Source organism: Pygocentrus nattereri, chromosome 11, assembly GCF_015220715.1.
Source record: "Pygocentrus nattereri isolate fPygNat1 chromosome 11, fPygNat1.pri, whole genome shotgun sequence".
Classification (NCBI taxonomy): Eukaryota; Metazoa; Chordata; class Actinopteri; order Characiformes; family Serrasalmidae; genus Pygocentrus; species Pygocentrus nattereri.
In genome coordinates this window covers 32,641,673-32,663,113 of record NC_051221.1, presented here as the reverse complement: position 1 = coordinate 32,663,113, position 21,441 = coordinate 32,641,673, and the positions used below count along the sequence as shown (strand labels likewise).

Genomic DNA, 21,441 nt, shown 5'->3' with positions numbered 1-21,441 from the left:
AACTTCAGTTGCTCAACAGACCGGGGTCTCCGTTGTCATGTTTTGCGCTTCATAATGCGCCACACATTTTCAATGGGAGACAGGTCTGGACTGCAGGCAGGCCAGTCTAGTACCCACACTCTTCTACTATGAAGCCACGCTGTTGTAACACATGCAGAATGTGGCTTGCTATTGTCTTGCTGAAATGACTTTCCTCAACTTTTATTGCCCATGTCCCAACTCCTTTGGAACGTGTTGCAGGCATCAAATTCAAAATGAGTAAATATTTGCAAAAAACAATAAAGTTGATCAGTTTGAACATTAAATATCTTGTCTTTGTAGTGTATTCAACTGAATATAGGTTGAAAAGCATTTGCAAATCATCATATTCAGTTTTTATTTATGTTTTACACAACATCCCAATTTCATTGGAATTGGGGTTGTACATTACTTACCGTTTCCTGAAAAAAAGGAATCTCACTACCCATTATATTTCATCTGTGTTATGCTGTACCAAATTATCTTACTACATTGAGTGATAATGTTGGATATTTAAAGCATGGAGACTATTTTCACATAATACATTTACTCAAGTAAAAATATCTAGAAGTATGTTAAATTTTTACAAGTCTCAAAATGAGAAATATTAGAAATGTCAACTAGATTTAAGATCATTTCACCAGCCAAGATAGCATTTTTTGCAATGCAGATGGTGCATCCATGGGGTTACATTCCTACCTTTTGCCTAAAAGCCCAGAATCAATAAATCCGTCCATGCACACACTACCTCAGTTTTTTAGCTATAGCTTTTTATTTTTGACCAAGATTTTCAAAAAAAGATAAGACAGTGTATAACAAACTTTGGGTCCAAACCGATAGGCTGCATGTTATATGTATGTAGTAATAAACTTGACTACAACATTGTAAGTTATCTTGGTTTAAGCTGTTTAATAGTATGGCTCCTTCATTCACTGCATATATTTGATGATACCAAATGTTTATCAAATTATATTCCCTTGTTTATTAATTCATGACTGTTGCTTGACTGTGTGAATCTGTAATTTGTCACAAAATGTTAATTCCTTAAAGGTTTTAAGTTTTACACACTTCTACAAACTAAGGATGGTTCAACCAGTTTGCATTGAAGTCTCTGTAGTAACTGAATAATATGCCTTAGAATGTACCAAGCCTAGGATTTTAAGTGTTAACAAACAAATACCAGTGGATTCTGGGAGTTGGTGAATGAGAGAAGTGAACATGACAGTAATGACTAAATACATTTATTTTCACCTCAAAGCTGCTCATAATATAAAAACAAATGAAGCAGAATTTCTACACATTTATCCAAAACCTGTGTTGTGTGAGCTGTATGGCACATGTCACTCCTTAAAATTCCATTTCTATAACTATATGAGCAAAGAAATTTCAAACTAACAGCCAGTTACCAGAAAACGTATAAATACAACATACAATGTAAGTTACACCATTTAAAACTATTGCACACCCCACAAGACCTTGAATAAGCCCACCATTTCTTGTCATGAAATGCCACAATATGCTGTTCATAATTGCTGTACAGATACCTGCAGTCCTAATATTTGCTTCTATCACTGTTCATTGTGCCAAACCATAATATGTAAGAATTATTGTACTCCCCTTAAAGTGCATGTAAATATCACAATCACTTTTTCTAAGGAACCACTATTTTAAAAGTCTTAAAAAACGTACTTCCGAACTGTCGCTCTAGGTACAATCATTTAAGTATTAAAAAAAATGTTTCTTGAAATGGGAACATTAAAGCTTAAACTACTGGATGACATATCTTAGCTGTGGCTATGGGTGTCGAGCAAAGTTTTTTGCCCAATTATCGACTATCATTATTGACTGTAAACCAGGTATCAATCCACTAGTTGAATTTTCATAGACAATACAGCCACACAATCCCCACATCGAGTACACTGAAGTTAGTAAAACAAATCTAATTTACATTAGATATGCTAGGCTTTCTTTTTTTTTAAATGCTACATTAAAATTACTTCTTTTTTAGTTACCATTGCCTTTACCCTTGTTACTGCTGAATGCTCCAATTACACATATGGCTAGTTTAACTGATAGTGGCAGCCAGCTTAACCACAGTCAAAACATTGGTAAAGCAGATGGTACAAGTGGCTTTTGGGCTGTTTTCATTTTAAATTATAAAATGTATATATGGAGACATTTAGACCATGTTAACTTTTGAAAAAGTATTTCATTGTTGCAAGTTGTGGTTAATGTTCAGCTGTCACCTTTACAACAGTGCTGGAAACGGAGTGAAATGGGGTAAAATAGCCTTAACATAGGATTAATATTTTCGCAAGCTTTGTAGAGTTAAGACTGATCCTGTAAAATATGCCTCAATTGAGTCTAATATTGATCATTCAGACCAGATCTCTATGTGGCACATTCTTATTTTCAATACATCTTCATTGTTTTAATCACAGCACCGATTTGGTTTCGGTCTGTAACAGTTCAAGACGTTCCTTTAGTTAAAAAAAAAGAGAGTCTTTTTGGAGTAACTCTAGTTATGCTTGGCACGACCACCTTTCAAATAGGTTTTCCAGCGTCTGGCATAGTCTCTGAAAATGGGACTACTATCTATGGAAGCCAACAGCTGCAGCTGGTTTATGTGAGTAGTATGGTAGTCCCAGCGTGCAAGATTTGGTGCCACACCCAGTGTGAAATGTCTCAGGTCATACACAGTTCCAGAACCTGTATCAAAAAGCGGCAGCATGGCTTTCAGCGACTCTAATCCTCGGCTGAACAGTATCCCTGCCTCTCGGCCAAATTTGTCCCCTGCTATTTCTGCCACATCAAAAAGTCCAATCAGGGAGTAGATGAAGCCATTGAGCACGAAAGAGCTGGGTGTGGTTGGGTACTCTTCATACCAGTCATGCTTGTTCATGAACAAGGCCTTTACGCCGTGCTGCTCTGAGGTCCGCTTGAAAGGTGCTGTGGCCCTCATGGCAGCACTAAGGTACACAGGGTCATGTGTGACTAGGTAAGCCCTCACCAGAGTGGACATGGCTTGGCCCTGGGCCATAGCCGAGTACCAGCCAGGTTCCAAGGTTTTAAAGCCCTCCCCCAACTTCCGAGCCACTTTGATCGGCCATCCACCACGTTCGTCCTGATTGCGGAGAAGCCAATCACTCGCAGCAAAGAAGGCAGCCATATGAGCTGTGGAGTAGATGCTGATGTTGCTGATGAAGCCTGAGCCGTGCAGTTCCAATTGGACCACACGTCGAGGCATGATCCGAGTCGCCTTCACTACTTTGGTGTTGGACAAACCAACTCCCTTACGCAGGTCAGTCACCAAGTCTCGACTCAGCAAACTCCAGGCTGTTCGGGGGCCGATGCCATATGTGACCTGCCTGTCCTTAAAGGAAATGAGGAGGGAGCTAGTGACATAGTGGATGACGTATGGGGGTCCTTTCTCAGTTGTCTCCAGAACCACTGACACGCTACCGTTGGAAGTGAACTTTAAGCTGAAGGATAGGACAAAATCCTTTGAATTGTCCAGAGGCAGGGATATACCCTCAGAATTGTCTACACAAAACAAAGGAGACATAGTTAAATACAGTGCTGTGAGGATCTTTGGGATCCCTTTGAGTTACTATATAGCTATTCCGGCATCTAAAATTTAGGTGATAAATGGGAATACTAGGGTCGGATTCACAAAAGTATCTTAAGAAAGAAAATCTTCTTAAATGTGTGTTTTTTTTCTTGACTTCATTCTTAAGAAAAAAATTCTTAGAAATTCTTCAAATATCGTCTTAAGAATTAAGAACAATTCTATAAAATAGCATTCTTGGAAATACTACATTCTTAAATGTTTTCTTAACCTTACGATAGCGTTACACTTGTCCTAGGCTGTAAGAGTTGACAAGGTAAACATCTAAATTTATCATAGACAGTGTCTCTGCTACTTCTCATCCTCATCCATCAGCCCAGAATTATCCTGTTGTCCAATGAGGATTTTTTTCCTGCTGGTTATTTCTTCCATTACCTCTACTTCTAAAAATTTTTAAACACTTGGTTTGCTGTTCTTTCTTCATTTTGCTATCCTCTGAGCAGATTAAACTAATTAATGGAAATAAAACTTAATACAAGATGTATCACGCATCATTTATGCTACATGGTAAAATGCAACGTATCATACATAAGAAAACAATGTAATGTTCGCAAGTTTTTTATACCAATTTGGCCAATTAAAGAGCAAATAATGTTATTTATGTTGGACCTTTCACTAATAGACTTCAAATGTGCTAGACTGATTAATTTAATCAACTTTTTGTGAGTTTCAAGTATAAAAAAATTGGCTAATAAAAATCTGAAAAAAATAAAAAACATGGTTGTAAAATAATGAAAATGATCCGATCACAATCTGTACACCTCTTATTTGTATAGTACTTTTGATTTCTTGGTGTGCTAATCTAAGAGCTAATGTAACAGTACTATATTTTGGATCATGGATTTCTTGGAATTTAACCCAAAAACCTAATCGTTACAGTTCAGTGCTACATTATGTTACATTTTGACTTGAGCTAATTGTGTTACAGTTCTTCATGGGAGTTCATACCTGGTGTGTCGAACTGGTGAACAGTGGCTGAGTTGCCTGAGTAATGGACCTTGGAAAGGGAGCAGCCCTTGGGGACTGTCCAAGGGTTGGAGCTGCCACCTCTTTCTTCCATACCGTAAGCCTTCATGTCAGGTGGCTTCTCTGTAAGGTTCTTACTGTAGTGACTCAGTCCATACTGAGCTATCTGTATAGGGTAAAAGTAGCCTTGTGGTCCCCACTGTGTGGATATGGGCACACCTAAATAAAAGCAAAAATAGCCAGGTTAGATGTAATCAATTCTGGATCCCGAACACATTTTTAAAACTATTCATATAATCATTTATCATATTTTAATAGTCATCCATTCTTTCCTTGTTTTGCAACCTCACCTATGTCCAACCTTGTCTTTGTGCTGGCTCAACAGGTGATTTTTACAATTACTGGTTGTGGGGTTTATTACTATAAAAGTAAACTGGGAATACCAGGATATCCCTCTATTATAGACAGTAGTCTCTTAGCTGAAGAAATCACATACCCTCCACTCCACTGATGCACTTCACCCGGTCTCTCACCTCCACGTTGTACGCCTCGAACGACATAAAGACCCCATCTGGATGATAGGGCTCCCTCTGGGCATATACCCGTGAGTAGCTGTGAGAGAATTCAAAGCGCTCTGTACCATCATACTGCACCAGATGTCCATACACGTCAAAGTACTTCTCCACCCAGCTGAAGGGCAGGTACACCTCATTGCCCTCCCGGCGCCCTTTGATGGTGATATCCTCATTGATGAGGCACTCAATTTCCTCATACGGGACCTCCCTGGCCACAGGGGGTGCTTCTGGGGGCTGCCCATTGTCCTCCTCTTCCTCCAGGGTGGGTGCAGGCTCAGGTTGGGGCTTGGTTGGGGTATGGAAAGTCACGTCGCTTGAGCACTTGTTCCATAGCAGCACGGTAATCAGGGCGAAGACTGCACAGATGACTATCAGAGTCTTGTGGTTGACTCTCGCCACCAGGCAGCGCATCCTCACATCACAGCCATGCAGAGGCAGCAGATCTTACACTGGAAGACATCTCAAGGTACACTGCAGGAGCTGTCTGCCTCAAGTCTGCCTTCAGGCTCTGGTGCTGGCTGCCTAAGAAATTCAATGAACAGGGGACAATTAAAACACACTGAGTATCACAGAGAAAAACACTTCAATAAACTAGTTATTACTTAACTTCAGAATTAGAGATGGACATGAAGGTACCTAGAGTAAGTCCCAACAGCTAATTTTGATTTGATGACGGTTACAAATAAGCTACTGCAATTCGTTCATTTTGGTATAATAATGTGGGTCATGCTTAAAAAGGATCTAGATGTAACTTTATTAGTGTCATGAATGCCTATCTTCATTCGGACAGCTGGACATTGAGTAGGGTTTGGGTCTGAAGCTGCGGGGTTCACGTGATTCTGAATGCGAAAGAGGGCGTTTGATAGGAAGCAGTATTAGAAAAGCAGAAATCGTAACACTTACCTGCACCTGTAGTGTCCAGCTCAGTACGTGCACACAGCAAAGGAGAAGGGAAAACTGCTGCTGTTCTCTGAATTTTAAAGCTATTTCAAATGTACTGACAACAAATCTCTCCACAAACAAAGCCCTCTTCTTCCAAACCTGCATCACTGTACATCACGGAGTGACAGAGCGTTGAGCCAATGAAGACGCAGGGGACAGTCACATTAGCCAATCAGCCAATCGTGGAGGCGTGGCTTCGACGGATATACTATGTGACATACAGGATGAACTAGTGCTTCATGTAATAACAAATTTCAGTCTGGGCTCCGGTTTAAGGCCATAATATGTATTTAGAGCTTGAATTACGAATTGATATTAAAATTCATCCGTTATTACTGTGACAGTCATTAATTTGCATAACGCCGAGAACGGCTTGCGTAATCACGCAAATGCTAATCAAACCGCTTAGGCCGTTATTAATCAATAGTCGAGTGCATTTGCATACAGGACCACGAGATGGCGCTATGTAGCTTAGCATTCATCAAATGGGACGGAGACGTGAACAATTCTGCAACAAGAAAGACTGACATGCCTTTTACTCATTTAAAAACTCATTGAAATTAAACTTTAATTAACATTTTAACCAACAGGCCCTTAACATAACCTGACAGTTTGACTTTCCAATAAAAGGACAAATCTTTTAGACACACATTGGCCTAATTTACTAACTGGCCACTTAAAGTACACCTACCTTTTATGAGGTCCAATTACCATATAGATACACTTTATTGCTCTACAGTTACAGACTACAGTTGCAGTTACATCTATATCAGCACAAGGTGGACCAACAAGGTAGTTGTGTGTAATAAAATGGACAATAAGTAAGTCCATTTCTAAAAGCACAACTCATGCAACGTACCACACCGTGGTGGTCCTGTTGGGGTCCCGACTATTGATGAACGCAGTAACAAAGTATAAAGAGAAACAGATTGACTACAGTCACCCATATAGTAAACAGACCTGACAAAATGGACAATGAGTGCAAATGAAAGGTTGTTGTACCTAATAAAGTGTCCAGTGAGTGTGTGTGTATGCAGCGTATAGTAAGTAATACTTCAGGAACACTACAGATTACAGACATACTTTTACCTCTGTGAGTCAAAGGTATTATTTAACTGAGTAAATGTTGAAGACAGTTGAAGACAATGCAATACATGTACAATAACCACATACCTGACAATACATAGGCTCTATTCTGTATGTAGGATACATTCATCCTATTTGTTTGACACAAAAAGACAATGCATATAAATGAAAATGTGCTATCAATACAGCCTTATCACACTGCACTTTTAATCTTTAATAATCATGATAATTCCTACGGCAGCTGCGATATGTACACTATTTCTACACTACATTTGTTTATTAAAATAGATGAATTCTACTGTCATTATCAATGAGGTGTGAGTGCAAAGGCAAGTGCATACAGAAATACTGACAAAGTACAAAAGGAGAATGTCACATTTTAAAGCTAGATTAAAATCTGGTGCTGGTAGGTTGGTGAAAACAAGCATCCATTTATGGCAGCAGGGCAGAGTAAGAAATAACTGACGAGTAAATGTGAGGAGGTAGGAAGTCTCAGAAGTTTTCCTTGTAGAAATTGAATCCGAAATGCTCACACTGAGCCTTGATGACTTTAGCAAGAGCTGGGGAGCCGCAGTAGAACACGTGGACTTTTCCTTTCTTCTCCTCAGACACCTTCTGGAATACCTAGAGCACATTTCACAGAACACGGTGAAAATTGGAGCAATCTAATTGAATTAGGTTTTGATATTCTGAACAGTTCTGGAAAATGAATGGAAAAGAGAATATCATATATCATATCAAACAGAATTAGGAACATTCAACATAGGTACTGTAAACTAGTGGAGAGATGTTAAATGAGTACTGGAAAATCTGGGACAGTGGCTGCTGAATTCCTCTGAGCTAGACTGCTTATCACTCACCTTGCCCCAGTCCGGTCTGCCCGGCTGTGTTCGTGTGCGGAGACCAGTGATAGAATCTCTCTTCTCTTTCTTTGCCAGCAAGTCCAGTGCCATCTGCAGTCCAATAGCTTTCATGTCATTCTTGCTGAGAGCTGAAGTCATGTACATGTGCATCTCCAAAAATCGACCTGCAAAAACAATAAAAAAAAATAACAATACACAAACTAGTCTCTGTGATTCTCTCTCTCTCTCTCTCTCTCTCTCTCTCTCTCTCTCTCTCTCTCTCTCTCTCTCTCTCTCTCTCTCTCTCTCCATTCCTTTCGTCTTACCCTCAGGCTCCTCATCAGCCTGGTCCATCTCTAGCTTGGTTAGCAGGCTCACAAACCATTCAAAGGACTTCTGATCGCGGTTTATCCAGATGAAGTCCACCTGTAGTGGGTTGAAACTTTAATGTGCCATCTGTAGGCCAGCTCTTCCCTCCAGGCAAACAAACTCTTTGATGGGATTGTGCTGAATCCCATTTCACTTAATTCTTTCTTTGTCACAGATAAGCAGACTTCTCTGATCTACTTTTAAGTAAATTAATTATTAATCAAATAATTCATTATTAACCAAGTTGACTTAATTCGCTTCCTGTGCTCATTTTTTTGCATTGTCCTGAATGGATAAAATTGACCTTTTTATCTAGTTTTAATCATCATAATCAAGCAAAGTCAGTGAAGTTATCAGCACTAAATGCTGAATGGCTGAAATATTTTTACAGTCCTTGATGTCTTACCTTCCTCAGCATCATTTCATTGTCTTTGATAGTCTCGCACCATGAGTAGTTACAGTTGGGACAGTTCTGCTTCCTCATTCGGTAGCTGCAGCAGAATAGTCAAATAAGAGTGATTTTCTTGTTTGCTTGTTTGAAAATATGCAGTCTGACACTGATTGCGTTTCTACTGCCACACATATAGTACTATGTAAAAGTCAGAGACCCTTCATTTATTTCAATTTCAGTCTAAAACAGCTCTATAGTATAAATGAATCATTTTTCAGCCTCAAGAAACAGAAAACGTTTATTTAACAGAAAATTTCACAGAAGCCTCCATAACTACATATAATGTAGGATTTTTCAGTATTGGCTATTTTCCAGTCTTTGTCTTTATTACAGCTTTCATTCTTTTTGTGAGACTTTCAGTTTTCCAAGTAAATCTGCAGGGATGTTTTTTCATACCTCCAAAGTTCAGCCTTGGAGGTTGGTTGTATTTTCTGCTTCTTATGATCCAAGTAATCCCAAACAAATTCAGTGACATTAATGTCTGGACTCTGGAGTGGTCAGTACATTGTTTTGAGGACACCAGTAGATTCTTTGATGTGCAGATTTTCTTCCAGTTTGTCTATTTTCTTTTCTCAGTACAGGCTTCTTAACAGCTACACATCCTTTCAAACTCATAGCGTTGAGGTGTTCTTCTCACAGTGGAAGGATGAACAGAAAGAGCTGTAGATTTTTTTTCAGATCTGATTGAAGAGTGGAGCTTGATTTTCTCCTCACTCTCTCAGATGAAAGCTTTAAGTCCTGTTTGTCTGATGGTAACCGTTTTGGTGGTCTACCAGGTCTTGGTGGTTATTAATGGTCCTATTTTGTCTATATCTTTACATTTTTTTTTTAACTTTAGTTTTTAAAAACTCTTTCCTCACTTCTTTTCCTTTGAGATTCCTTATTCAAATCTCCTCAGAAATATCTCCTAAAAATGAATAACTTGTTCTAATGGCTATTTAGACTGGAGATTAAATAAACGGCTGGACTATCACAGAACTGTATCTTGTATGATTTGCTGTAATGCTGAAGGCTGAATGTAGTAGGATCTCACCGGTACATAATGCTCTGCAAAATGGATGCAAAAGGTGTGATGCCAATGCCGGCACCTATCAGCACTGCGTGCTCTGAGGCAAAGATTTGCCTGGTGGGGGTGCCATAGGGTCCATCTACATAACACTGTAGCACAGAGAAACATGACATCTTATCAACCACTCACTTTGTTCATTTCAATATTTCTTTCAGTGGTGATAAATATAAGATAGAATCATAGTATCGGTAACATTTGTATAGACCAGTTAGTGCATCTGAAAAGCTAATACTACTACTAATAATATTATTATTAAATGGCATCTTCAGTAATTGTATCCTTACAGTCATTACTCACCTTGATGTCACAATACCTGTGATTCTCACTCAGTTTAGTGGAGATCTGTAAGATTACAGATTATAACACTGTATTATTGCTGTAAAACAGATTATAAAACTGTTTATATGGCAAAGTCATGAATAAAAATATTAAACCCAACACAGCAGTTGTTATTGTTAACACACTGCAAGAAGCTTTATTAAATCACATGTTAATGTGACACAAGTGTTGATGCAGTTAGTGTACAGCCTTGAGGTAAATAGTTTTTTACCATCAACTGCCAAATCTGGAGCAACTGGAACACAACATGAAGGATAACTGACCTCTCTAGTGGTTGACGGGGCATCTCCCAGTTCTGCCTGCACTGTCTGATCCATATGTGGTTTCTGGGAAGTGCTGCGTGCTCCATTCATCCTATACAGAGTTAGTTCAACAGCAACGTCCTCATTAGATGCTACAGCTCCATTACAGCTCATGGACTTGAACAGCTCTTCCTGTCATGTACATGTGTTTGAGGAAAACAGATTAACAGTGTTTACAAACAAAGACTGTTATTAAAAAGCTTGACAGCAAACAAACAATCTGGAATACATAACAACAGTAAGGTAAAATCTTATGGCTGGAAAATAAGGAGATTCCATGTTTGCTCACCTGGGTTTTGGTCTGGTTGCGATGGTTCCTCAGGCTGGCTGTGAGCCTCTTGTTGCTGATGGCTTGGCTATCAGACTGTCTAAAATACTCAAACAGGCGATTCGTCCACTGGCCCATTGAGCGTACATGTAGCCATATGGTATCTAGGAATTAAATTATAGGCTTATTATCTCTCCATATTTGTATATAACACATCATTGGTAAGCAAAGAGGTTTTTTCCAGAACACATATTAAACGTCACCTTATACCAAAAAGTATCCTGCATGCAGAATTACAATAATAAGGAATTTTTACAGTTTTCTTTTTACACAGTTGTTCATTTGCCGGTTCCCATCTTTTCCTTTTCCTCTATTTCTGTTTCCTATCTTCTATCTACTGCTTGTATTTATGGTGTATAATGATTAAATGGGCTGAATAAATTCTGTTGTATGGTCTTGAATTTAATTTGCATAGGCCCAGATTACTCAGTACAAACAGTAAGACAAGGGCTGGTCATAGTTAAGGTTAGAGATCAGCTAGTTGGTGGTACCTTGCTGCTCAGGGGCACTGCTGATAGTGAAGGGGTGCCACTCATACTTGGCTATGACTGGTATGTTGATGTAGACGTAATCTCCAGGTTTGAATTGGAAGAAGGGTGGCCGCTTGATCACCAGATGAGTTACCTTCAATGTCAACAAAAAACAGGCTAAAGTAAAAGTGTAAAGTACATTGCTTGGAAAACTTATACACTGTTGTCTGTAAGTACCTAAACAATGACATCATTTTTGTTGTTTTGTTCTGTACACCAAGGCATGGGGCCTCTTTCACCAACTGTTCTTAAGAATAAATTTCTTCTTAAAGCCCACTTATGCAGTTTCACAAAGATTCTGACATTCAGCAATGTTTTCTATTTGGGATTCATTCATAGGTAAAAACAGAATCTACACAGTCAAGAGCACAAAGGTGTGAACAGTTTCAAGGTTTAAGCAGGGATGGGATAATAGCTAAGTAGCATGCTACTTTTTGTAGTTAGCTACAAATTTGAGTAGCTAGTAGCTGTAGCCGCTACAGTTTTGTGAAATGTAGCTAGTAGCTGTAGCGCCTACAAATTTCTGCGTAGCTATAGTGAAAATCTTCACTACAATTTTGTTACAGGCTTCCAATCAATCCGAGCAAAACCTGAACCATAGAGCCCGGTCGTTCACCGGGCTGGTGGCAATTGCACAATCCTGGCTGAGCTACAGACAGCTCGAGCAAACAGGCACGCGCACGCCCCACGCGCTGATCACCCCTTACCAGTAGTAAATATAATAAGTGGAGCTGATAAAATGGATAATGAGCGTAGAAACAAGGATGTGGTCATATTGTTATGCCTGATTAGTGTGTCTTGCTGAAATGTTTAAATTGGAGCAGTTTTATTTCACCAGTAGACAACACTGCACAAAATTCTCTGGTTTGTATTCAGATATTTTTGTTGATTTTTGTTAGGAAAAACCTGAAATGATTGACTTTGCATTTAGTCTTAATTTTTATTGGATATCATGCCTTTGGGTGTGTAAGTTTGATTGTTGGTTACACTTTTTGGTGATCTTTTTGTACATTTGCAGCTTTTCAGTTGTGTGTTTCTGTCTGGCACATGACTAAATGCAGTGTCTTGTTCACACGATCAGTTGGGCATGTTTGGTGTGTCAGGTGGAGATTCACAAACAAACATTTTGACAATTGCGCTTTGAAAGTAGCTAAAAAGTAGCGCACTTCTTTTCAGAAAGTAGCTAAAAAGTAGCGCACTTCTTTTCAGAAAGTAGCTAAAAAGTAGCGCACTTCTTTTCAGAAAGTAGCTAAAAAGTAGCCACTACTCTTTCTGGAAAAGTAGCTAAATTGTGGCTAGCTACACATTTTGAGAAAGTAGCTACAAAGTAGCTAACTACAAATTTTTCAGTAGCTATCCCAACCCTGGGTTTAGGAAAATGTCACAAATCTGACCTAGACCTTTTCTTAGGAACTTTCACTGTAGATGCTTTGTAAATGCTCGGTCTGTCTTTAAGTAACATTCAACTAAATATCTGTTAAGTAAAACAGAACTTCAAGTTCAGTATGAAAGATTTTATTAAATCTATTCCTAACTCTAAACCTACCCCTAACCTTAACCTCAAGGCAAAACCTACATCTACTCCTAACCCTAAGCATAACCATACTGTTGGTGCAACTGAGTCACTAGAAAGTTTGTTAGTGATTTAGGTATCTGTAGAGCATCTACAGGGGACCATCGAAATAAAGTGTGACCAAAATCCAATGTACTGGAAGACAAAACCGAAAGAACAGAAATGATGTCATTTGTTCAGTTTCTTGGACTGCACTGCGTAATTGACTTCCACAAGCAGGTACAAACTTAATGATCAGAATATGAGAATATCCTAAATGTCAAACAATCACTTATGGTATAACACATAGACTGCAGAGTTTGACAGTACCTTAGATGGCAGCAAGTTGACCTCAACGATGTACAGGCCACCCATGCGAGACACAGCAATGCCAACTAACTTCTCCACAAGAAAAATTATACCAGGTGCTACAAACCATTTCCAGAAGTTGGTACAGTGGATTATGAGCAGTGCCCAAACCCAGATATAGGACAGATGGGACCAGTAGAACACCTAAACATAAAGTTACCCACAGTCACACACAGTTGTAAAAGAAAAAAGTGGTTGTTATGGCATGTCTAAAGTTTTTGCTACTTTTACAGAATGTAGGCTTTACTAGTTCCTAGTCTACATGCTATTTGTACCACAGTGTCACGCATTGCCCTCCTCGATCGGACTCCAACTCCCAGAATGCACTGGGAGATCATGTGACTCTGGACTCCAGCTGCGCTCCTATCAGCGCTCACAGTCTCCAGAATTTTAACTGTTATCACCTGTGTCTCGTTGTGGCTCAGAGTACAAAAGTCCGGGCTTTAGAAACAGTCAGTGCGAGGTATTGTTTCTCTTGAAACTACTGAGCATTCTCTCTGTGTGATTATATGTTTGACCATGTTTGTGACCTTTTTGCTTCATGTTTTGACGTCTTTTGCCTTTCTTTTACTACTTTTGGTACTTCTGCTGGTTGTTTTGACTCGTGTTTTGACATTTGGCCTGAACTCTGACTACTTTTGTGTTATGTCCATTTTTGGCTTTGGTTGTTTGGTTTACTATTAAATCATATCTCTCATCCGCAAGCGTCTGGGTTTCTGTCACTTTGTAACACACAGGCTAGAAGTTTAATCGTTATTTTAGTGTCAGTTGAAGAGCATTAGACAGTAAATGACATTAATATAATGATTAAGGTCATTTAAAGATGTCAGCTTACTTCTAGGTTATTGTGAAATAAAGTGAGAAGCATAAATACAATACTAGGACTATGAGGGTTATGTTTGTTATATATTTTCAAAATTTGTATTCCAGATAACGACGCATGCAGGGAAAAGAAAAATGTTGTGTTGTAGTTACTCACCCATTTTTAAGTTAAAAATAAAAGTTTTAAAGTTAGTATTTGGACACAAAACCTATATGTACACAATCACTGCCTCAAAATATGCAACCCATTGACATAACCAGACTCCTCATAACTTTATTTGAAATGCTCTGCCAAATCATGGCAGCCTCTTTCAGTTGGTGCGTATTAAGTCTACGCTCTTTAGTCTTATACCACCTCACCTCATTGTTCCAATATGTTTGCTTCGTCTTTCTTCTTAACTGTGACCCTGACCATCCTCATACCAGGAGAATCTACCTGGGTTCTTACCTCAAAATGGCCACTGCGTCTGACAAACGTGCTGGAGCAGACCACCATGAGGCAGATGAGGACCTGCAGCACAACTCCAGTGATTGAGGCGGTGCCTTTAACCCAACCAATGCCAGGACGAGTGGTGAAGACATATTCCCACAGCTGATAACTTTCGTGCACCTGTGTTAGGTGAACTGAGAGAAGACAGGCCACATGCAGCCTAATCAGTTACATAAACAGATCAGTTGAATAGAACATATTTTCATATTTTATTTACTTCAACATTTGACATTCACTGTAGAATATTACATGATTGCTAGATAGACAGTTTTTATACCAAATGAGAATCAGTCTTATTCATTTAAAGAGATTAACACAATTTTTCGGATGTGATTCCTGTGTTATCATTAAGATGGCACTGTTCCTCGTTTACTCATTGTAAACCTAAAGACCTAAATGATCGTCGGTCATGTAGCACGAACAGAATTCTAGTTCAATTACTACAGCTCATATGTAGTGACAATGACAAATGCTGTAGCTGTATCTATTTTCAGGCCTTGGCCTTTGGAAGATGAGGCAGTACTGAGAGCAGCTCTACAAATTTCTGTTAAAAATTAAATTTCAAACATACTAAAGTTCATGATATGAGCCATTGTGTGTGCCACACTGAAGACAAGGATGGCATATCCCACTATCTGGTGCAGCAAGATGTTCTGGTCCAAAGGTAAGACCCTCACTACCCAGGTGGCCCTCAGCCAGGTGAGACAGCGCCGTAACATCAGCACCTGCAGACAATATCAGTCTGTAGTAGTATCTCTTCCAGTCGGGTAATGACTGCATGGATCTTGAAAGAGTGGGAACATGTTAAAAGCTAACTCCACTCTCCTTATCAGAATCAGGATCCACGTGTACTCACCACAATGAAAGTGCAGTTGAGGTCGAGGCATATTCCACAGCCTTTTGCCAGCATCAACCAGAGTCCACCAGCAGCATGCTGCAGCATGTATACAATGAAGAGGAGCACATTGAGGAATGAATAGAGGCAGAGGAAAAGCAGCTTTCGGCTGTTGTTGTGCCAGTAGGCTCGGGTCAGGTAGCGTGGGGTCTGCCGCCTATTCTGCTCCAGATCAGGAGGCTTTAACCAGTTAGCAGCACTGTAGGAAATGACAATTATAACAAGCTTATCCTTGTAATCCTTAGACGTATTATTCAGCAGTAGATCTTAAGGCTTATTATACTGTAACTACTGTGAAAATAATGTCTGCATAATGCAGTAGAGAGTGAGATATCACTCACAGTATGGATCCACCCACTGGTCCCTCAGACTTCAAGTTACGTAGGTGATGTATAACACGATTGTGCAATGTTAAAATCTACAATATCTTCTTCAGTCTACAGGATGGGTGCAGGGTTTTGATTCTGCTTATTTGAAAAATTCTTTTAGCGGCTACCTGATGGTGAGGTTCTCCATGACCTCAGGGAAGGTCTCCAGCTCTGCCTTTAGCTCCTCAAATGTGATGGAGCCACTGTTGTCTTTATCAGCTGACTCAAAGAGGGCTAGCGTCAGGTCGTCGAGTTTCTCCTCAGGTAAGGAGATTGCACTTTCCCTCAGGCAGGACTTCAGTACCGTACGCAACTCGTCAGGATCGATAGAACCACTACCTGTAGCGTCGGGTTTACAAAACATACTTTAGCAATACAATCTTAGGAAAAAGGGACTAAACTGTCACTGGGGTGTTACTTCTCTTGTCATTGTACTGTTAGAGATAAAGGTACTGTGCAGGTACATTATTCAATCATCAAGGTACAAACAATGTAAATGTAAACAGAGGTTTTAAGGTACAATTATGTACCATAAATATGTTTTTTCTAGGTAAACAGTGCTTATGTGTACCTTTTCATAACCTTATTATTCAAGACAGAGCAATAAAATATAAAGCCTGGAGACGAGACGGAGTGTGTGGGGTTAGAAACTTAGAAAATATAATTTCAATGGATTATGGTACAATTATGTTCCTTGACTAAAGATACTGAGGTGTACCCTTAGGGTACCACCCCAGTGACAAGAGGAGGACTGACTCAGTGAGAGCGTTGGGTGGTGCCCTCAAGGGCTATGTGTTCAGTACCTGGTTGTATTGACTCCAGGTTTTTTTTTATTTTACTGTTTGGTATTTTACTGTTCTGTTTTAAAACAATAGGTTATGAAAAGGTACAAATTCTTTCCCTGGGGCGAAAAAACATATTTAAGGCTCACAGTTGGAATTTTATGGTTCTTCGTTGGTTCTTTAGCAAAAACAGTGGCTCTGTTTAGAACCAGTTTAGAACACTATTTTCATGGTTAAATGGTTCTTTGCATGGTGAAATTTTCAGACTCATGGAGGATGTGGTGTATGTGGTCTTATACAGAACCTTTTTGAAAAGGGTTCTATATAGCACCAAAAGGATTCTGCTATTGTTATGATGTCAAGTTTGTAACAGTAAAAGCACCCTTTTTGGTGCTATATTGAACCATTTATAACACATTCTCTATCAATCTAAAGAACCATTTCACCCTCAAAGAACCATTTAAGCCTGCAAAAGGTTCTGTGAGTGTTCATGGTTCTATATAGACCCATCTTTTTTAAAAGGGGGGGTTGCATTTACATCATTTGTAACTTGTACCATGATGAATGAAAAACGTGCCTGCATTGTGCCTTTTCTGACTACATATTGCAGAGACGGTGTCTGAATGTGTCTGTATGTGATGTTCAAGTGAATTAAAACTGGTTAATGGAATACAGTTAGAAGGGACAAAGAACAGTAATCATGAAAAATAGCTTGAGAATATATTTAGCATTCAAGTTTGTCATCATACAGTGTTCAGGGCATGAGGAAACTGACCATCTACATCGTAGACCTGGAAGAGGAAGTGCAGTTTGTCCGACTCGCTGCCGTGAATGAGGAGGTTGAGAGCCTTCAGCAGCTCATCCAGACTGATAGAGTTACTGCCATCAGAGTCAAACAGCGCAAAGAAACGTTCTGCAAAGAATGACTGGAACAGAGAAAAGAATTACAATTATTATTCACAATTTAGTTTCAAAGTGATTGAAATTTTGCTAGTATACACTTATTAGAAGTGGGCTGATCCCCTTGTATTCAACTTTAAGGTAAAGGTTACATTTTATTACACTATATCTCCAAATCCTTTGAATATATTGTTCAGAGCCCTGCGCATATTGAATTGCAAATCTTGTCTTGAACGACACAATATAATATGCTGCTTTATTATACTCTACACTGTTAGAAAAAATGTACTTTGCAGACACATTTTTTTTTGTTCATAAAGGTGCAAGCAATGTAAATGTATCATCAAAGCTATAACAATGGTTTTAGGGTCCGAATTTGTACCTTAAATATGTTTTTACCCATTAATATCAATGTTTTAAATTGGAGAAGAGACAGGTTCAAAGATGTTCCCTGGCAAAAGGTGCTGAAGTTGTACCCTTGTGAGTACCACCTCAATGCCAGTTTAGTACCCTTTTTCTTATCTTTTAAGTCCACATTATAATCTAAGAACGACCACAACTTCTTTTAACCCCTTAAAAATCCCAGGCTTATTACCTACTAAGGCCTATGATTTGTTAACTACAGGGACTTCAATGCAAACTGGTGAAGCTGTTCTTAGGTTTTAGAAGTGTGTAATAAAACTGTGCCAGTAGGCTGTAGCTATTCAAGGGGTTAACTATGTACTACAGCACAGTGGATTGGAAAGGAATCACGATAAGAAGAAAATGCAAAATGGCAACTTTAATTTCTTGTGCAACAACACACAGCTGTCCAAGACAGAACTTTCAGTGTTTATTTCAAAGTTACAAATAACATAAAAACAGTGTATATTCACAGATTGTACTGTAAAATGACTAGTCTTAATTTTGTAAGAGTGCACATTCAACAATTTCTAGATGACATTACACTACACAAACATTGTTTTACATCATCAGACAAACTTGCTTGAGACAATTTCACTTCCGTACGTTTCAGAGATACGTATACTGTATATTATTTTTAGTACTATAGTTGGAATTGAGCTGTATTGCTGAATGGACATTTTTATATATTGCTGTTGTACTGTGACTAAATTATGAGAGCCCTAACTTCTAGTTTGATAAACATTAATTTGCCAGATGTCATTTAAAACATTCTTTTCAGAGTAGTTATATTACCGCATTGTACATTAGTATTCCCACCCTATGTTTATAATAAAACTCCCCAGCTAGCTTAATGAATGTTTTGGTGTAAAGCACAGCGTTCTGCAAGTTAGGATAACAAATTGATTCATCACTGTAAAAAAAAGACCCTTCCTTTAGAAACCGTAACCGTCCCCTAACTATGTGCCAAGACACAATTTATGTAGACTAATGACAGCATTAAAGTCACGGTAAACCCACAGCAGCACCCATGGCAACATTCAGTAAATCACTGTATTTATAGCTGAGTGACTTTTCAGGTGCTGCTGAGAAAAGGGACCCTGACACGCTTACATGCTTGTCTATATTTTACTAATTTCAATTATAATCAATAAAAAATAGCCCTATCTTCATGACTACATTAAATTACAGTACTGTAATAGTATTTCATTCAGTTTATATCATGTTTATCACTTAGGACTAAAGAGTTCTACATAAATGATATCAACATAAAGTCGTACAATATAAATGATGTGTCTTTTTGCAACTGTTAGACCACAGAGGAGCTCTATTCTGAAGTTTCTAAAGTACTACATCAGTACTGCCCAGTGGTGAAGCAGTTTTTTACACACTCTGCCTGCATTTGCCTGATTCATCTAGCAGGAAAAACCTGAACTGCAGGATAATTCATCTATTTGTATTTATCTACATTAATATATATTACAGATGAAACGATATTAAAATTTCATGTCACGATTATCATGACCAAAATGATCATGACTATCGGTATTATCGCGATATTATTCAAATGTGTTGAAAAGTAAAATAGATAAATAAATAAATGCTGATACACAAACCGAAACTCGTCTCTGTCCTAACTGCAATTGCAGCATTATTGTGCCGTTGTGGTGCTGTACCACCATGTTCTGTCCCCCTCCCCTTCCCGCTTCCCATTCCCCTCTATACATATATACAGAGCTGCATCTGAGAGAATGATTCTGCCTTCGTTTGTCTCTGTATAGTGAGTTTTTCACACCACGGTAATGAAAGTTCAAACGGTATTACTAACAAATCATTAATTTTACCGTGGTTTACCATGAAACCGATTCATCTCTAATATTTATACTCTATATACCCCCCAATATCTCTTTTCTAGGGGCATATACATCACACCATGAAACACCACAAAACCTTCTTGTTATGGTTTGTTTAATCATTTCTCATTCATAGCATATTACTCATGTAATTACAGAAATTACAGAAATCATATCTGAAGAGCAAATTCTGTACAGTGTTGTTTGTAAGCAGGAGAAGAGATATTTTCATTAAGATACAATTTTTCAATACAAGAATATGTTGTGCATGTTCCAATTTTTTACTTTGAGATTAAAGCAAATAGGTTGGAAAGGGACTCTTGAACCAGAACACAAACTGAACATAAAATGTATGTAAATGGAAGTTATTATGTCACTGAATTTGTAATTAATTATGTCACTGTAATAAAAACTCCAAAATCAAAATACCTCTTGTTTTCTGTGGGGCTAAGTGAGAACTCCTGTCCTATCAGAAGACTAAAGGTCAGTTATTAGCAGTCTTAGTAACTGTTGGACTTCTTCTCTGATCAACAGCAGAGACAGACTCAGGAGAATGTTATGTTTCAGATCCGATATGGACACCGCAAGCAAGGTCAGCCAGCCTGAAGCTGTAAATCAAATAAATACACTCTCTAGTAGCTTTTCTTAGAATAAAAGTCAGATTCTTTTTAATGACACAGTTTTTTATCCTTTCTTCATTTCTGCTTCTCTCAGATTTTCACACAGACGCTCTCACCTCCTTCACTTTCAGAGCTGTTTTAAATTCATCCAGGTCGATCTCCTTGTCTTCTCCCGCAATGCTCTCAAACTGCTTGGTGACCCACTCGAGCCAACGTGTGTCCTCGTCTAGGCTCATGACTGTGAAATGAACAGGCCTTTACTCCAACAAGCAGAGAGAACGAACATCAACAAGAACATAAATATGACATTTGTCATGCATACAGTGTCTAGCCAGAATGAACACATGAATAATAACAGTATAGGTTTAACGTCTATGGTTGTTTAGTTGTTTATTGCATGCAATTCATAATCTATAGTACATCTCAGGCCTAATTAACTAATTTAATACAACTTCATTACTGATCTTACACTTTGTCTCATTGCAAATATAGAATAAAAACTAGAAATATAGCATAAAATATATAAATATAGCATAAAAAGCAAATTTCTGAACTGTACAATGTCTAATATGCACACTTTCTGCCACTTACTTGGTGATGTATTTTCTAATATCCTTGTAAGGACTGTATTTCCCTGGAACCTCAGCAACACTAATCAAAAATAAAATCTACGACCTTATGATATAGCCCTTAGTTTCTTCTGTTCTCTCAATTAAGAGGAAGTAAGATACAGAGGAAGCAGAGAAAGAGAGAAATACAGAGAGAGAGAGAGAGCGAGAGAGAGAGAGAGACAGAGAGAGAGAGAGAGTGTAGTATTGTTAAGGATTTCTTATGTGCACACACAGCAGCTGTCTGTGACATGCGGCTCCCTGCTGTGTTCCTCTCTATAGCTGACCCTCCTATCTCTTACACTGAAGACCACATCTCAGCTCACTATAGGAGC

The 21,441-nt window shown here is 38.6% G+C and overlaps 2 protein-coding genes across 3 annotated transcripts; both read right to left on the bottom strand.

The window, feature by feature from the left end:
- Positions 1 to 1,242: 1,242 nt before the first annotated feature.
- Positions 1,243 to 6,244, bottom strand: glcea (glucuronic acid epimerase a). 2 transcript variants are annotated; one of them, XM_017706671.2, is made up of 4 exons: positions 6,091 to 6,244; positions 5,109 to 5,709; positions 4,595 to 4,831; positions 2,537 to 3,561 (listed from the first exon to the last, which is right to left on the bottom strand). In XM_017706671.2, the coding sequence occupies exons 2-4, from the start codon at positions 5,596 to 5,598 to the stop codon at positions 2,537 to 2,539; spliced, it is 1,752 nt and encodes a 583-aa protein (XP_017562160.1). In that variant the 5' UTR covers positions 5,599 to 5,709; positions 6,091 to 6,244. The 2 variants fall into 2 exon arrangements, with proteins under 2 accessions (XP_037398261.1, XP_017562160.1); XM_037542364.1 differs by lacking the exon at positions 6,091 to 6,244 and having other exon boundaries at positions 1,243 to 3,561; positions 5,109 to 5,598.
- Positions 6,245 to 7,207: 963 nt separating this feature from the next.
- nox5 (NADPH oxidase, EF-hand calcium binding domain 5) lies at positions 7,208 to 21,193 on the bottom strand. Its single transcript, XM_037542978.1, has 17 exons — positions 21,090 to 21,193; positions 20,615 to 20,753; positions 17,499 to 17,649; positions 16,070 to 16,280; positions 15,535 to 15,772; positions 15,250 to 15,403; positions 14,637 to 14,812; positions 13,328 to 13,510; positions 11,407 to 11,539; positions 10,877 to 11,019; positions 10,549 to 10,719; positions 10,244 to 10,288; positions 9,911 to 10,035; positions 8,833 to 8,917; positions 8,384 to 8,483; positions 8,076 to 8,242; positions 7,208 to 7,839 (listed from the first exon to the last, which is right to left on the bottom strand). The coding sequence occupies exons 2-17, from the start codon at positions 20,732 to 20,734 to the stop codon at positions 7,708 to 7,710; spliced, it is 2,334 nt and encodes a 777-aa protein (XP_037398875.1). The 5' UTR covers positions 20,735 to 20,753; positions 21,090 to 21,193; the 3' UTR covers positions 7,208 to 7,707.
- Between the last annotated feature and the right edge of the window lie 248 nt (positions 21,194 to 21,441).

What these genes read in the sequence shown, in the direction of transcription:
- nox5 (XM_037542978.1), bottom strand. Translation starts at nt 20,734, where the DNA reads ATGAGCCTAGACGAGGACACACGTTGGCTCGAGTGGGTCACCAAGCAG. An exon ending in GGCTCATATCATGAACTTTA is followed by an intron (nt 14,813 to 15,249) that starts GTATGTTTGAAA and finishes GTCTTCTCTCAG; the next exon opens with TTCACCTAACACAGGTGCAC. An exon ending in CCCCGTCAACCACTAGAGAG is followed by an intron (nt 10,289 to 10,548) that starts GTCAGTTATCCT and finishes GTAATCTTACAG; the next exon opens with ATCTCCACTAAACTGAGTGA.
- glcea (XM_017706671.2), bottom strand. Translation starts at nt 5,598, where the DNA reads ATGCGCTGCCTGGTGGCGAGAGTCAACCACAAGACTCTGATAGTCATC. An exon ending in GTGCATCAGTGGAGTGGAGG is followed by an intron (nt 4,832 to 5,108) that starts GTATGTGATTTC and finishes GCTTTTATTTAG; the next exon opens with GTGTGCCCATATCCACACAG. An exon ending in TCACCAGTTCGACACACCAG is followed by an intron (nt 3,562 to 4,594) that starts GTATGAACTCCC and finishes TGTTTTGTGTAG; the next exon opens with ACAATTCTGAGGGTATATCC.